This window comes from Chanodichthys erythropterus, chromosome 24 (genome assembly GCF_024489055.1).
Source record: "Chanodichthys erythropterus isolate Z2021 chromosome 24, ASM2448905v1, whole genome shotgun sequence".
Taxonomy (NCBI): domain Eukaryota; kingdom Metazoa; phylum Chordata; class Actinopteri; order Cypriniformes; family Xenocyprididae; genus Chanodichthys; species Chanodichthys erythropterus.
In genome coordinates this window covers 14,519,373-14,537,090 of record NC_090244.1, presented here as the reverse complement: position 1 = coordinate 14,537,090, position 17,718 = coordinate 14,519,373, and the positions used below count along the sequence as shown (strand labels likewise).

Below are 17,718 nucleotides of genomic sequence, written 5' to 3'. Positions count from 1 at the left end.
TTTGAACTGGAACGTCCTAAGCCCTTGATCACTTGGAATCCGCAATGGAGCTGATTTATTATTTATTTTTTCCCCTTACAAAATTGTTTAATACAGCATTCTATATGTATATATGTGTGTTTTAAATGTTTAAAAAATAATTAATATATCATAGAGTTGTTTGTGGTGGGGTAAATTAAACGCGATATGCGGTGACGTCACAGTCATGTTGCATTGTGGGTTATGGAGCTGCCTGAAGTGTACATATGACATACGGTCAAAATCGAGGGAGCGAGGGTCTGTCCATATAAACTTCCCTCGTCCACTTCACGAAGTGGAACGCACTTCAAAATGGCAGCAGGGATTCCCCCGAAGGGAAGTGTTTAGGGAAGTTCGCGAGTGCGTGTCTAAAACCGAACTGGAACGCAGCCTTAATCAGCTCCCGAGGTCGTGAATCAGTATATCATGAAAGTGAATGTGGCTGATTCCCTGATCAGTGCCCTGACTACTGAACTAGGGAGCTGATTGAGACACACTGGAGTTTTCGCATGGCTCTGCAAAGTACATCACCCAGATCGTTGATCTGATTGGTTGATGGACTATCCAATTGCGTGAATAATGCTCGTTGATCACGCCTCTTGTGCAGCAGAAAATCCACAGACTCTCCAGACCAATGTTCAATTTTAAATTGAGCTTGGTCTGGTGATAGCCAGACAAGTTACCTGTAGATTTACAGGCTAACGTTAATTTGTCAAAACGTACAATCCGCCGTCAAAATGATAAGTTTAATTATTTCAGCTGCTGTGAGAAAAGACTATAAAGGATCCGTCACCTGCAGCATCCTCACATATAGCCTACTAGCCGGGACTCATTCTTTATGTAAACAGACTTGACGTAATGACGCAAAGACAAATGGCAGCATGCTCGAATTTCCTGCGGAAACCTACCAATATCACTCGTATTAGAAAACATTATTACAAGCTTACCGTTGTGAATCGGGCTAAGGAAAGGAGAAAGTTTTGAACACTGGCTGGTTATGTACTTGCTCAAAAATTGATTTTGGATCATTTTTAACTAGGGCTGACCGATATATCGCATGCGATTGTCACACGCATTTCGACAGTAAAGCCGGTTCACTGATTAGCGCTTAATCACCATCACCTGCTTTCAGATGGAGCGGCATTTAATAGACAGAACCGTAGATCACTGATAAGCCACGCTATATCGCATTCATATCGCAGATGAATCGTCTTCGATAATGAACGCGATATTGCGTAGCTTGTCAGTGAACTACGGCTCTGTCTATTAAATGCCGCTCCATTTGAAAGCAGGTGATGGTGATTTAGCGGCAATCAGGGAACCAGCTTTACTGACGAAATGCGCGTGACAATCGCATGCGATATATCGGTCAGCCCTATTTTTAACCAAGAAACAGTTACAGACTGCAGCTTTAAGAAAAAAAAATTTGCTCACTTCCACTTTGCAAAATAATTTGCAAAGGAATTCATGCGATTGGGAATGTCACAAGAAGGCTAAAGATTTCCCCAAACATTATTCACGTTGTGTGGAAATTCGCCCCTTTTGACCAACAGAAACCCAGCTAACAGGAAACGTTTTCAGAACTTTGGCTAATGTTCTGGCAGGATTCTCTCAAAGTTATAAACAAAAGTTCTTCCACTAACATTAATAGAACATTCATTTGTAGTTATCTGGTCTTTAATGTTCTCAAAACATTAGCACAAGAACATTATTTATACATTGTTTATGGAACATCTTTTAATGAAACATTTCCAAAACATTCAAAAGTAACATACCCATAATGTTAACAGAATGTTCCATTTACGTTTGCAAAATCCAAAAAATAGTTTGAATGTTCAGAGAACATTCATAAATAGGCTAATGTTTTCATAAATTAATAGAAATGTTAGCAAAACATATTTTTGATAGCTCAGGGGCGACTTCTGTGTGAGCTGTGCTTCATACATCTCTACACTTAGGAATGGATGATGGATCTTTTTTGCCCATACCTTAACACCCTAAAAGACGGTGAAAGAGAGGAGCAGATTTACATCGCCTCTCTCACAGATGCTCAGAACATTAGCGACGCATTTGAAGATCCCGTCAATTAGTCCCCACAGCCAAGATGAAAGCCTTCGCCTAAGGCAAGGAACGCCAAGACCCTTTGAATAGCTGTCGGCTTCACACAAGCATGATTTTGGCAGCTATCGTTTGGAAGAACATTGTACTCTAATTGTTTGCCCAAAATGAATAGGTCCAAAATGGCTGGATGTAAATGCTGTTGTTACTACAGCCTGCCAGAGAAAAACTTTATTCAGTTCAATGGATTATTGGAAAAAACAATAAATTTTTTAGGATTTTAAACAATAATTGGATGTGCAATCTCATGAAATAATTAAACATTTTAATGATTATGCTTTCAGGAGGGTAACAGGGTTGACAATTTTGCCTTGTGCTTAAGGTTATGAAACTAAAATTTGCTTCTTAATTATAGAAATATCCACACTATTGACCTCTTAAGATCATTAAAATGTATGGTTCAAAAGTTTGGGGTCAGTATTTTTAATGTTTTTGAAAGAAATTATTTTCATAATTATCACATTTTTTCTTTTGTCAAATCAATACTTAATGTGGTTCAGATAACAATGTTTTGAGTTTCTGTTGATTAAACCAATCATCTTCATTGTATTAACTAACATTTTATTTTATTTCAGTGAACTCAAAATTAAGGCAATCAGGTAACTTTTTTAAGTTAAACCAACAATTCTTTGTTTTTGTTTTTTTTGTTTTGCTGTATTTATTGTGAAATATTATTACAATATAAAACAACAGTTCATTTTAAATGTATTTGAAAATGTAATTTATTGAAAAAATGTATTGAAAGCAAAGCTGAATTTTCAGCAACATTACTTCAGCGTCACATGATCCTTCAGAAATCATTTTAATGCTGATTTGCTGCTCAAGAAACAGTTGTGCTGTTTAATATTTTGTGGAAACCATGATACATTTTTATCAGGATTATTTAATGAATAGAAAGCTCAAAAGAACACCATCTATTTGAAATATTAATTTTTTCAACATTTTAAATGTCTTTACTGTCACTTCAAATCTTGCTTAATAAATGCATTAATTTCTTTTCTTCTTTTTTTTTTTTACTAACAATTGTGTTTTTTTTTTTTTGTTGTTTGTTTTTTTTGTTGGACACAAATGTCAGGTATTGTGTAGAATCAGTAGCATACACTGAATATCTGTTTAGATTACATTTTGTCTTAAAAAGGTCATTTCTTTGGGATTGCGATCCTTAAGAGGCCTTGAACAATACATGTACATGCTTCCAAACATCTTTCTTGTTCTTCCTTCACTATATGCATGTGAATGAAAGGAATTCAGCCACAGTTTTGTGGGTTATTTTGGCAGTTTCCATCAAACAAGCTCCCAGTGAAACTCTAGTAATACTCGTGTTTACGCTGATGATTTTGACATTGATGGTGAATTTTAAAAATGTTGACCCAATTTACAACCCCTCATAAACTTGTCAAGCAATGAGGCGGATGAGGCGAGATTTCCTTTGTTGAGATGTTATTAGAAAGCAAAGAATGTTTGCTCCTGACAAAATATTTGCCACAATACCTCATCCAAAATAGCCTTGTTTTTCCAGAAAAGAATCCTTCCTGGCTTTGCCCATCGGGTGCTTCTGTTTTCCTGCCATTCTTTACACTATCACTTGATCCTTCCTGCTTTAAGCCTCTATAGAGCGGTTATTAATGCGTCCCCAGTCAATCATCAAAACGCATAATAATATAATAAAACCCTCAAATAATTTCCTTAAATGATAAAATAACATTAAAAAAAAGTTACATTTATTATTAGATTATGTTATTATTTTCTCTGTATATCATTGTATTGTATTATTACACTCTAAAAAATGCTGGGTTAAAAACTACCCAAGTTGGGTTGAAAATGGACAAACCCAGCAATTGGGTTGTTTTAACCCAGCAGTTGGGTTAAATGTTTTATTTAACCCAACTATTGTTTAAAATGACTATATGGCTGACTTAAAATGAATCTAAAATGAAATTAAAATGTTCATTTATTAAACATATTAATAAATGTTAATTTTCAAGATATTTTGGGTCCATTTTAAGTAAGCAATACTGTAATTTTTAAACAATAGTTGAGTTAAGTAAAACTACCCAGCAGGTTGGGCAAACATTTAACCTAATTGCTGGGTTAAAACAACCCAATCGCTGGGTTTGTCCATTTTCAACCCAACTTGGGTTGTTTTTAACCCAGCATTTTTTAGAGTGTACTATTAATTAATTTATTAAATTTGTTTTGTGGATATTGGAAGGCTTGAGAATGTCGAGGATTTCCAATTAATCAGTGTGGGAAACAAAACAATTCAAAACATGCTTCAAAGGCCATAAGTATCGATTTAGAGTCTTTATTTCTTTCTACAGTTGAAAACATGAAAAAATATTTCAAGATATACTAAGGAAATGCATTTAGTCTAAACATTCTGAACACAAGAAGAGTGCTACAGTATGAGGCATAAAAAAATGACAAAAGAAGTATCATTGAAAGAGCACACTCAATCGAAATAACAAAGTCAATGTGTCTTTACTGCAATGAAAACAACTTTCTGAGAAAAATCAAATGCTAACATCGGTACAGAGTCCAAAAGAAAGAAAAAGAAAACGCATGCAGCCTAAATGCAGAAATCATGCTGGATTATTAGAATATTCTTCAGTGTTTGTTACCTTGAATACCACTTCAATTCTTCTCAGAAAATCTCTCAGAGAAATACTGCCCATATATAAAGCTCCATTAATATTAATTCATATTAATACTCATATCATATTGCACAAGCCCAAAATTGTAAATTTATTCGAGTGGATGGGTTGGGGTGGGGGGGGTCACAATGCATCATTTTGAAAACATTATGTAGATTGGACGGTCATATCAGAGATTCAGTGCCACCGTAGAAATTATTCTAAATTAGATTTGCACCCATCCCCGCATCTTATTATGTGACCAAGCTAGTGACGGGGTACGTCAAAGCTTATAAAAAACACACATAATTAGAAAAAAAAGTCCACTTTGGTTTTTAAGAGTACTTTTTTTGTACCAAAAAATGTGTTTTATTTCAGAATTATGCTGGAATAAAATAAAAAATAAAATTCAGTAGCACAATGCAATTGATTCAACTGCACCTGAGATCCGTGGCAGCTCTGGCCAAGGCATCAAATTTACACCAAAACTGATCAAATAATAATAGATGATTGACTGTCACATTTCATATTTAGGTGTGGTTTAAAAAAAAAATGGATTAGTCTAGTTAAAAAAATGTAAGCAAATATTGTTTCAAAGAAGAAACAAATGATCAAATGGCAACTATCATTATATAATATACAAATTAGCATAGAGCACAATAATATTTTGTGACTATCATTTGCAAACTACTTCATAATATAAGATATAAAACAGCTTGACTGCATTCACAACCAAACTAAAAATAAATAAATTGTGACTTTTTTGGTATGTACAGCATTACTTCTTTCCAATTGGTTGTAATTCTTTACTTCAGTAAGTAAGCCATTTCCTAATCTAGGGCAAATAAACATTAATATACATTAGCATTGACTTCATCTTCAAGGGCCACTGCAGTCAGAGTCGCGTCAGTACAAAATATTTAATGCTAAACGCTTCACACTCTGGGTTTGAGCTTGGTTTTTTGCCGGCTGTGTTGACATCAGTCCCCCAGCTGTGCAGGGTCGTGTGGTGATGTTGCCCTCTGTTGCTAAGAGTGAGGCAGTGCAGGTGTGGTCGAGGGAAGAAGGAATGGAGGGAAGTATAAAAGAGGAGAAGGAGAGAGAGAGAGAATCAGAGAGAAGGAGAGCAGGAGAGGGAGGAGTTCTACTCATCGCAGCCCAGCAGCTCCATTCGCAGGGTAATGCGTTCATGCCACGCCCACGGCAGGATGCGGACGAATCGTGCGTAGAAGGGGGGCTCGAACACGTTCTTTTTGTGCACGTTGTTGTCACTGTTGCCAGGGAAAATCTGCAGGTGAAGCAGAAGAAAATATATGGGGTGAGACAAGGACGTGACTGACGGATAGGGAAAGAAAGCATAATATACACAAGATGTGCGACCAATGTTGTAGTCAGTTGAAAAGATGTGGGGGAAGTTCGGAATCTGTTAAACGAAAATTCTATCATCATCATCATGTTGTTGTTCCAAACCTATATGACTTTCTTTCATATGTGGAATGCAAAATTTGATATTTTGTATATGAACTTTTTTTAGTCCATCTATGAAAGTCATTGGGCTTCAAAACAATAAATTGGTCCCCATTAACGTTTATTGTTATGGGAGAAAAAAATAAATATGTTTTGTGTTCCATAGAAGAAAGTCAGTCGTATAGGTTTGGAAGGATATTTTATGATTTTTTCTTTTCCATTTTAATGTGATTTTTATAAAAATGCATATAAAAGTGGTCTACTTGTAAGATCTGTGAAGTTTAAAACAATGTTGAACACATAAACATAACAGTCAGTGTTATTTTAGTATTATTTATAAAGTATTTATTAAAATTTTGAATTAGCTTTTTATATTTTCAGTTTCCATTTTACATTTTAAGTTCAGTAATTTTGTTATGTGCTTTTGTCATTTTAATTAGTTTAAAAAACATTTCTATTTCATTTCAGTTTTACTTTGAATAATTTTAGCACTTTATTTTTTATTTCAGTTAGTTGCCAACATTTCAAATTTTTGTTTAATTTTTTACTAAATTTTTCATCTAATATTTTTTTTCAGCTTTGTTTCATGTAACAAAAACAATTTTTAATAGTTTAAGTTAATAAAAGCAAAAGTAAAGTATTAAAAAAATAGTTTTAGTTAACACCAATCTACGGAAGAGGATTAGGGCCAAGCAATAATAAAAAAATAAAACCTTCTCGAGATTAAAGTTGTTAAATTTTGAGAAAAATTTCGTAAAATTTTGAGAAAAAGGTCGAGATAAAATGTTAAGAATAAACTCGTTAAATTATGAGAAAAATTTCGTAAAATTGAGAAAAAGGTCGAGATAAAATGTTAAGAATAAACTCGTTAAATTATGAGAAAAATTTCGTAAAATTTTGAGAAAAAGGTCGAGATAAAATGTTAAGAATAAACTCGTTAAATTACGAGAAAAAACTCGTTAAATTTCGAGAAAAAAATTCGAGATAAAATGTTGAGAATAAACTCGTTAAATTACGAGAAAAAAGTTGAGATAAAATGTTGAGAAGTCATTAAATTACGAGAAAAAACTCGTTAAATTACGAATTTGTTCTCATAATTTAACAACTTTATTCTCATAATTTAATGACTTCATTCTCAACATTTTATCTCAACTTTTTTTCTCGAAATTTAATGACATTTTTCTCATAATTTAACGAATTTGTTCTCATAATTTAACAACTTTTTTCTTGTAATTTAATGACCTTATTCTCAACATTTTATCTCGACTTTTCTCGAAATTTAACAAGTTTTTTCTCGTAATTTAACAAGTTTATTCTCAACATTTTATAGACTTTTTCTCGAAATTTAACTTTTTTTTTCCTCGTAATTTAACGAGTTTTTTCTCGTAATTTAACAACTTTAATCTCGAGATGGTTTTATTTTTTTATTATATCTTGGCCCTAATCCTCTTCCGTACTAATCACACAAACTAAATACATGATTTTTTTAATTTATTTTTTTTTATCAACATGAAACAACATTTGCAGTTCATTTGTGTTCTGAGTAGGGTTATCAAAAGTACCAAAGTCAGTACCGAAATTTAAAAAATTTGATAATACTAGCATTTTGAGCACTGTGCAGTAGATTTTTAAACACCTGATTGGCCATTGTGTTCATGTGCTCAACAGATATGTCTGTGATTGGCTAAAATGATCAAAGCTTCAAAAACATGTAAATAGACATCAATGGCCCTGTCCCAAATGCCACACTTCTATGCACTTTCGGTCTTGTGGACTTACAATGGCTGCCGCATGCGCGTGTCCGTTAAGTCCATGAGAACTTAAGCATTCCATTTAAGCATTCCATTTCTTCAGAAGGGTGATATGTGCCCTCGATGCTCACTTGTGGTTTGAAAGCAGGCGTCTCTCAGCGGATCAGTCTATCAGCGGATATATTTAGGGATCCACTGATAGACACCTGCTTTCAGACGCTCCGGTGTGTATCTGTGTAAGCGTCATTCATGTCTGTTTACAACATGTTTTAAAGTGTTGACAATCACAGACATATCTGTTGAGCTTGTGAACACAATAGCCAATCAGAGGTGTTTAAGAATCCGCTCAACACTGCTCAAAATGCTTAGGGAAATGCTGGTATCGACTTGGTACCGAAATCAGTACTTTTGATAACTCTTGGTCTGAGTGAAACAGAACTTTTAATGTGTGGAAAGGGACTTTTTCCAAAAGGAACTATGTAACTAAGGGTCAATTATGATTTCATGGCGCATTAAATCATTTTTAGAAACTAACCTTATCTGTTTTTGTCTTGTCGTCTTTGAGTGTGGTCCAGTACTTGCCGTCATCACTGTGAGCTACTTTATAGGCGGACACAAACTGCACATTGCCAAAGTCTTTGGCCCCTTGCGTGATGATTCCTGTGATGCGCTTTGGTCTGAGTAGGTCCACCTTAAAACAGACAGATAAAAACAACTCAGCAAGTGGTCTTACATCAAAAACTGGCATTTAGTTAAGCATTTAATCATCCATGCTATCATTAATCATTAATGGCCTTCTGGTAATTGCGTAATTGTAAGAGGATTGATGTGTGTAAATGATGGCCTCCCAGGACAGTGCTTTCAACGTACAGATTGAAAACTGAGGCAATCCCATTGCGTTCAGCCTGAGAGAGGTTATCCAATGTGTAAATGTGTTAAGATCCCAAAGCAACGATCAAGAATGAATTAATTTCCTATGCAAACATTTGAACGGTGCCAGACGGAACAGAAGGGAAAACACTTAAGCTCAACATAGACAGTTTCCAGGTAATAATCCCACTTAATAAAACGGACTTTGTTTAACATTGGAGTGATATATAACCTACCATTTGGGGTCAATAAGAGTTTTTTTTTTCGAATCGCCTCTTTATAAAATAAATCTAAACCTACAAAATTCTTTACAATGTAACTTAATTCAGCTAAAGACATTTATATTTGCAGTGTTAGGGGTAATGCATTACAAGTAATGTGAGTTACGTAATCAGATTACTTTTTCCAAGTAACTTTACTTTTAAATTTACAGGAAAATATCTGAGTTACTTTTTCAAATTAGTAACACAACATACATTTACTCATCTCACTTGCATGAAAACATTCAGTATTCCTCAAAATGAATAAAAAAAAGTGAAATGCAAACTCAGAATATTAAGCAAACCTGTAATAATTATGTTAATTAACACAAATATACTTTGTTTTTAATCTCACTTTATTAACCAATGTCTTTGCTGCTGATCTTCGATGATCCAATTCAACCATACCAATAAGCAAAAATGACTTTAGATAAACATCACATGTGTTTCTTGTTTTGTTTTTGTTTTTGAAGAGTGCTGAACTTTCTTGTCTGAGCTGCGCCCTCTACTGTACAGGTGTGAATTTGCATTTCCTTCAGTCTGAAACATATTGATTTCACTTATGGTGTGAAGGGGCCTTTACATTTGCAAAAAAATAGAATAACTTTTTTGTTATTAAAAAACAAACAAAAGCAAGCCCAGATGAGAAAAAGTAATGCAAAAGTAACGTAACTCATTACTTTCCATAAAAAGTAACTTTTTTATGCACAATATTGAAGTGCATTACTTGTAAAAGTAACTTTCCCCAACACTGGATATTACACATGGCTGTTAATGTAAATATTTGACATTTTTCGGTCCCTTTACAGCCTTACAAGTCTCACCTGCAACCATTCTGAGCGGTCATTGGTGGCTGCTGTCCAGGCGTTGGTCTTGCCCTGCTTGTCCAGACGAGCGTAATGTGGGTGCCAGGTGAACGCCTCAATCCCCCAGGTGCGGAAAGAGCTGGAAGCCGTCAGCTGCCTGTCATCGATCAGCCGTGACTTGATACCTAGCGGCTCGGAGCAACCTGTCGTGTTCAAATACACTGTGAAGTGAGACAACAGAAAGAGGGAGGGGGCGGGGACAAGAAGTGGCAGAGAGATGGATGGGAAGCGTGTCAGCACAAGCAGCACAAACCACATCAGCTCAGAGTGAATCGAGAGCAAGTTTCATGCAGGTGAGTAGCAAGATGTGTGCGATGGGGTGTGTGTGTGCGAAGCACATGCGGGCGAGAGCCGGCAGTTTGTGAAGCATGCATGCTGCTGTGATGGACAGCCTGAGAAACACAGATGGAACAGTGAAGTGGGCAATACTGTGAATAAAACACTGACATTTGCACCATTTCAACGATTATAAATTAGACTTTTGTGTAGGGATGCGCTTGTTCATGCATTTAGACAAAATAATATAGTATATTATTGTAAAAGTTTCCAATAATATACTACAATGTATAACTAATAATACTTTAATGTTATTAAAGTAAAATTGTTAAGAATGTATATATCATCATATTGTATCATAATATAATATAATATAATAAATCAGTTAGAATTAATGATAACACTTTTCAATAAGGTTTCATTAGATACTACTTTAGTTAACATGACAACTTCTAAAGCATTAATTAATCTTCGCTAATATTCATTTCAACATTTACTAAAACATTATGGAAGTCAATTTGTTGACATTTGTTAATGCACTGCCAACTAACATGAACTAACAATAAACTGCTTGATTTTTATTAACTAAGATTAACACCGATTAATAAATACTGTAACAAATGTATTGCTCATTGGTGGTTCATGTTAGTTAATACTTGAACTAATGTTAACAAATGGGTAAAGTGTTACCAAATCAATACATCATGAACAGGCTTGATGTTTCTTAAACACTAGCAGAAAACAAGAACGAAATGTACTAAGCACATACCACACAAATTAACCAGTGCGATTCATTATCACTATAATCAGCTCAAAATTGTGTCACATTGTGCTAAATAAGTCAAAATCTGAGCGCTTTATGCTCAGAACGTTTACTGGCTAGAGTCCCAGTTTGGAGAGATCCGACTTTGTTCCTTTCGCCAAATAGACTGCGGTCCTTGAGTTCACCACAAATTAAGACGAGCAGGAAATTGTGCAAATTGTGATGCTGCTTTCTGATTTTTCTTCCATAAAACCACAGCAGTATTGTCATATTCTAGTGGAGTTGTTTTGTCTTTTGGCTTCCATAAATCTATTCATAAGAATGTATAAACATGCAAAAATATTGCTGGGACTTTACCGTTGAGTTCACAGCCCACCAGCTCCATTCTCAGAGTACAGGCTTTACGACACACAACAGGAATGATTCGTATGAACTGAGCTATGATTGGAGGGTCAAACAAATTGGTCTTCGTCCCATCATTGTCCATATTACCGACGAAGATCTGGAGAACAGAAATGTATACATCTATTAGTTTTTCAGAGATTATCATATAATTACAGGTTATGATACACTTTTTTATTTACACTAATTTATTTAGTTATGTTCCAGGAATATGATTTTATGAACAGATTTGTTGTTATATGAAGATTTCAAAACACTGCTTGAACACTGCAACAAATCTTTTGTTTTGAATCAGTGGTTCAGAGCGTGAATCAAACTGCATTATGTGTTTCGAAATTTCAATTGTATCTCCATTGGGGGGTGTGACTTTGGCAGTTTGATACACGTATTGTAAAGCTTTTGAAATCGCCCATCACTAGATATTGTTGAATAAAGTCGTTATTTTGTTTTTTTTTGGGACACAAAATGTATTTGTCACTTCATAACATTAAGGTTGTACCACTGTAGTCACATGAACTGTTTTAAATATGTCTTTAGTAGCTTTCTGGGCATTTGAAAATTTAAATTATCTTGCTGGCAATGGAGGCCTCACTGAGCCATCAGATTTCATCAAAAATATCTTAATTTGTGTTCTGAAGATGAATGAAGGTCTTACGGGTGTGGAACGACATGAGGGTGAGTAATAAATTGCAGAATTTTCATTTTTGAGTGAACTAACCCTTTAAAAGAGGACCTATTATGCCCTTTTAAAAAGTCTTTTGTTTTTGGGGTCTACTAGAATAGGTTTTCATGCTTGAATGTTCAAAAAACATAATTTTTCAGATATTTTACATAGTTGCAGCACCTCTCATCCCAGTCAGTCAGTTACACTCTATTTAGTTCTGGTCTCTATGAAGCCCCTCCTTCCAAAAAGCGCAATGTGCTCTGATTGGTCAGCTGGATCAGTGTGTTGTTGTGATCGGTCAACCACTTCGAGCGTGTTTTGGGAATGTCACACCCCTTAAAATAACACACTACCAAAGCAACTCAACCAGGTCTCCCCCTTTTTCATGCTCAAACAGCAACATTACACACTAAAGAAAGTGTAAAAAAGCTTAATAGGACCCCTATAAAATTAAGTTGATCTAAACAATGAGTAAAATACTCAAACTTTTTGGATATTTAAAAGTGAAAATGATTTTGTAAATTTTACAACAACTAAAACTGACCAAAAGTGCCCATAGCTGAATAAACACCTATAAACACTTTAAACGCCAAAGCCTAAACCAAACCGCCACTAAAAATAAAATAAAAGACTGAATTATTACCAAGTCTTTGCTCTGGCCCTCGAGTCTGTACATGGTATAGGTTCGCCCATCCAAACTGGATGCCACCTTGAAGGCTTTGATGAACTCGGCTGTGCCCATGCGACTGGCACCCTGGGTAATAATGCCAGTGAAACGCATCTTCCTCTGTAGGTTGATCTAAAATAAGTGATTAAATGGGTCAATTTTGGGCGATTGCAGATAATAATTTGGCTCCAAATTGAACATACTAGATTACCTCTATCCAGGGGTTCTTGTCATGTGTTGCAGATGTCCAAGCATTAACAAGTCCTTTGTTATTCAGTCGGGCCAGCTCGGGCCCCCAGCGCTGCAGTCCCAGAATGCCATAGTACACCGAGGAGGCAGAGATCTGAGACTCAGCGATGCCTCCTCCTTCCATTCCCAGCAGAGAGATGCATCCTGGGAACCAGAGCCAGATATTAGCAAACATTCAAGCACTCAGTAGACAAACAGGCTTACGGTGCGACGGACAGATGGATAAACAGTGTGATGACCGCATTCACAGGGGAGAGACACAGACATTGTGTGCTGAATGAAGTCACCAATTGAAAAGCCAAATATGTAGAGGAAATAAAAGTGAAAAAAGTTTGCATAAAGGAGCTGTACATGTGTGTACTGGCAGTGTCCTACTTACGCAGTTGGCAGTGCTTTCCCACATAGGGTGAGGGACATTTACAGGTGAAATCGCCGTCAAGATCTCGACAGATGCCTCCGTTCTGACAGGGCTGTCCGGCACAGTCATTCACATCTGCAGGAATCATAAGGTTTCTGTAAAGCTCATTTAAACTGGTCTGGAAAAGCCTAAAGTTATCAAAAACAAAGCTTTGTGACCTCTAGGTGGCGCTCACTAGCCACTTCTACAATGGTCTGAGGTAAATAAAATATTTTATCTAAAGAAACAATGTTTCAAAACATAATTTTATGTAATATACATATTTATTCTGCAAAAATGCCTGCCTATGAAGTTGAGAACATAATAAAAAAATGCATTACAGTCACCCTCATTTAGTAAAATTTATTGAACAGGTATTTTTGTGACCTCAATGGTTTTCTTTATGCAAAACTATTTCTTTATTAAATTACAAAAACATCTCAAAAAATATCAACTGAAAAAATAAAAATGAAGAAAAAGACAATATACTGGTGCCAAAAATAATCTAGACATGTATGCCACACATAAAAGTGTATATCACTGAATTACATAAAATCAAACCAAGTGCCATTTATTTTAAAGAAAGATTTTATAGGGCAAAAAACATGTAACAAAACATTTGTTCATTTGTTTAAATGATATACAACAATGTGCAAAACTATATATATATGTATATGGTTTCATTCATTTGTTTTTAAAACATTTTTCCAATTACTCATACTCAGTATGAGCTACTGTATATGTATGTGCATCGCATTTGTAATTCCAACTGGACTATTTGGTTTTGACAGCTATGTGAGGAACTAATCATGGATTTTCCTTCATGTTTACAGTCTTCAAAAAATTGCTGTTCCAAGAACCGTTTTAGTTACCAGCAATAATGTTGTACAGGTGTCCAGAGAGTAGGTTTAAAATCAAGGGTAGGAAACTTGTCATAAGGTTTTCAAATTAATATGCTCTGTGACCAGGAATTGAGAGCACATCAAGAAAACCCACATATATGACGCAGCATAATCATAGCACAACTGGATCTTTACAGTCGTTATTTAAGAGGATATACCATCTGACAGCAGACCTGATGAAGTTCCTAATCCACTTATGGGCGACAGGGCTACGTCAAATCAGCAACATGCTTGGGAATAATTAAAAGGTCAACATGATAACTCAGTGCAATGGTGTATAATGGTCTCTATGGTCATGGATTTCAGCTGTAAAATGGCACCAATCAGAAAAAAATAAAACTCTGGAATAGAACATTCCAGCAAAACTGAAGGAAATCAAGGGGATTATCTGGTGTGTGCAGATGGAGCGTGACTGGGTGTGACCGGTCACAGCAGTCCAGTGCCAAAGCAGTGCTCAGACATACTGAAACACTTCCAAACCTCCAGAGGTCAGCGAGCGACACTTCCCTTATACGTGTTAAGAGCGGTCACAGGCATCTTGTGTTGGACTGACTTAAAATGACCTAGTTGATCGAACTGCATTCGTTTCAAGCTTCTTTTTCTTTTTTTTGTTGCATAAACCATGTATTCTCTAAATTATTATGTGACGTGATAAAAATGCAAAAAAGAACAATGCTTGTTAAAATGGTTTTACCATTGGACATTAGCTTTACAAAGGTATTTCATGTCAACTACCCAAATGCCACTACTATTGCTAACATCATCAACTCTATAATGCGTTTAGCCACTAATAGGGTTGCAAAGGGGCAGAAACTTTCCACGGGAACTTAACCTGGGGAATTTTGGAAAATTCCAATTTGGAAACTTAATAGGAATTTACGGGAATTAATTGGAAATTTTGGGAAATTTATACAGATTTATAATATTTATATAAAATGTATCATATAAAACAAATATAAACATTTTGTTTGGTCATAACATGAAACAACAGTTATTTATTTTTCGCATTCAATTAATTCTAATTTAGTAAATATGTAAATTAAATATATTTTTATTGCAGCAATTGTTATGTGTGATCCTTCAGAAATCAGTCTAATTTTGCTGATTTGATACTTATTTGTTATTATCATTGTTGGAAACAGTTGTGTTAGCATGTTAGAATGATATCTGAAGGATCATGTGACACTGAAAACTGGAGAAATGATGCTGAAAATTCAGCTTCACAGGAGTAAATTATATTTTTATGTACATCAATAATTATACCATTATTTTAAATTGTAGTTATGTTTCACAATATTAAAGTATTTTTGATCAAATGTGCATGTTATGGACTGGGGAAATGCACAGTTCATGCAGGGGGTGTGGCCTCAATAGCCCTGCAGTCAGTAGTGTGCTGTGTGAGGAATGTGCAGGTAAAAATTAAAATAAAATTGCACTAAATATGCTTGTTTTAACCAAAATTATGTGGCAAGATGTTTTTTTTAACTACATTTAAGTACCCTGTTATAGGCTAACGTGCAATTTTGCAAATTTCCTGTTTATTTCCATTCATTCCCATATATTCCCATATATTCCCGTTAATTCCCATGGAAAGTTTCCAGCTTTGAAAATTCCCGGATTTTTGCAACCCTAGCCACTAACAAGCTAATTAGCAACGTTTTTAGAAGTCATCTTTCCAAAAGTACTTAATGTCAACTACCTAACCACTAACCGCATCATAAACTTGGAAGCTAATTTGCGTCTTAATTTTAAACAGTTGAGTGGCTTTTGATATTTAGCCTTTTAAAAACTACAGGGTTGCCAATTAAATCTCACGCCAAGTAACAAGACAACCTCTGTCAGTCATGTCACTTACAGAAGTGAAAAACACATTTGTTTGACAAAAGACGCATTTAAAAATTGTAAAGGCCAAAGAGCAAATGGGAGAGGGAAAAAAACGACACAAATCGAACTTTAAAGAGACTTATATTCATTTAATTTGAGCCTCTTACCACATCATATGAGGTAAATGTAGAGCTGAATGTAAAAGAAAAGAAACGTAAATTTGCATTTAGACAAAATTAAAAATGAACGGTTGGATACTTGAATCCCCATATCATTGATTCAGCACATCATTAAAATCTCACTCCAGCCAGGTAACCAAAGTTGTCAACCCTGTAACTAAAGGAGGCTATAGATGTGGTTTAGCACTGGACCAATGTTACCGTTAAGATTTGGGAACATTTTTAGTTCCTTCTGTGGGCCACAGCTGGATAAGCCGTTCAACAGAATAGTGTATTGTATTACTCTGAGAACATCGATATCAGCTACATAATGTGAAATGCAATCTTATGTCAGTTGCAACATAATCCAAATCAATAAAATGCAAGGTCAGCAGATCTCTACTTCCACATGTGACAGTGAAATTGGGGCATCCAAGAGAAAAGATTCAAGCATGCTGGGAAGGAACAAAGGAAAGCTTTTATAACTTGCTGATACTATGATATTGTCTTGAAATGGCTTCCTCACAATAGACTAGCTACACATCGAGTCTATGAACAAAAAGAGTCTACACTGTAAAAAGAATTGTTGGTTTAACTTAAAGTAAGTTACCTGGTTGCCTTAAAATTGAGTTCAATGAAATTAAAAATTTTAGTTAATACCTTGAAGGCACTTGGTTTAATCAACAGAAACTCAAAGTATTATGTTATCTGAACCACATTAATTGACAAAAGAAAAATGTTCTGATAACAAATCATAATTTTTTTTTTTTTTTTTTTTTTTTTTACAGTGTATACACATTTTACGCTTTTTCTTCTGTTTTTTGAACAATTGTTCGTAAAGTTTGCCGCACCATTATGTTTTTTTTCGGCATAATCTATACCCATCTGACACAAAACAAACAGCTATTGGTCGCTTTTATTCTATCCAAAATAAGCTGTGGACATTTTGTTAAATAACCTCTAACTAAGAAGTTTATCTGAATGGCACACAAGTCAATCAAAAACATCGATGAGATGATGATTTAGTCAATGTTAGTGCTTTTTGTATTTGATTTATTTAGATATATTTTTTATCCGCCATGGTCTGTAGACCAGTGTTGTTATTGTTAACCAGAATTGAACTAAATATTAAAAATAGTTTTCATTAATTGAAATAAAGCTGAAATGAAATAAATATAAATATTTAAACTTAAAAAAACCTTAAGATTAGAAAATGTAAAAAAAAAAAAAAAAAAATGACAAGCACAATTAAAAAAAAAAAAAATTGAAATACCAAATTTAAACTGAAATTCAAATATAAAAGATAAAAGCTCATTCAAAATATGAATAAATATAGCAGTATATAAATAATACTAAAATAACTGCTGTGGACCACAGTTTGAGAAGAACTGCTTTACGCTAAAGCTCTAAACAGCCATTAAAATCCCTTGACT

General features: G+C 34.7%; 1 protein-coding gene across 2 annotated transcripts in view; it reads right to left on the bottom strand.

Moving 5' to 3' along the window:
- Positions 1–4,406: 4,406 nt before the first annotated feature.
- The window catches only part of mfge8b (milk fat globule EGF and factor V/VIII domain containing b), a 32,466-nt gene continuing 19,154 nt past the window's right edge, over positions 4,407–17,718 (bottom strand). The window contains exons 4-10 of one of the 2 annotated variants that reach the window (XM_067380012.1): positions 13,384–13,497; positions 12,967–13,148; positions 12,732–12,887; positions 11,380–11,524; positions 9,942–10,144; positions 8,523–8,678; positions 4,407–6,057 (exon numbers count right to left, since the gene is read on the bottom strand). In XM_067380012.1, the coding sequence (XP_067236113.1) occupies positions 5,914–6,057; positions 8,523–8,678; positions 9,942–10,144; positions 11,380–11,524; positions 12,732–12,887; positions 12,967–13,148; positions 13,384–13,497 (1,100 nt within the window). In that variant the 3' untranslated portion in view covers positions 4,407–5,913. The remainder of the gene's footprint in view (positions 6,058–8,522; positions 8,679–9,941; positions 10,145–11,379; positions 11,525–12,731; positions 12,888–12,966; positions 13,149–13,383; positions 13,498–17,718) is intronic. The other variant, XM_067380013.1, reaches the window with a different exon arrangement.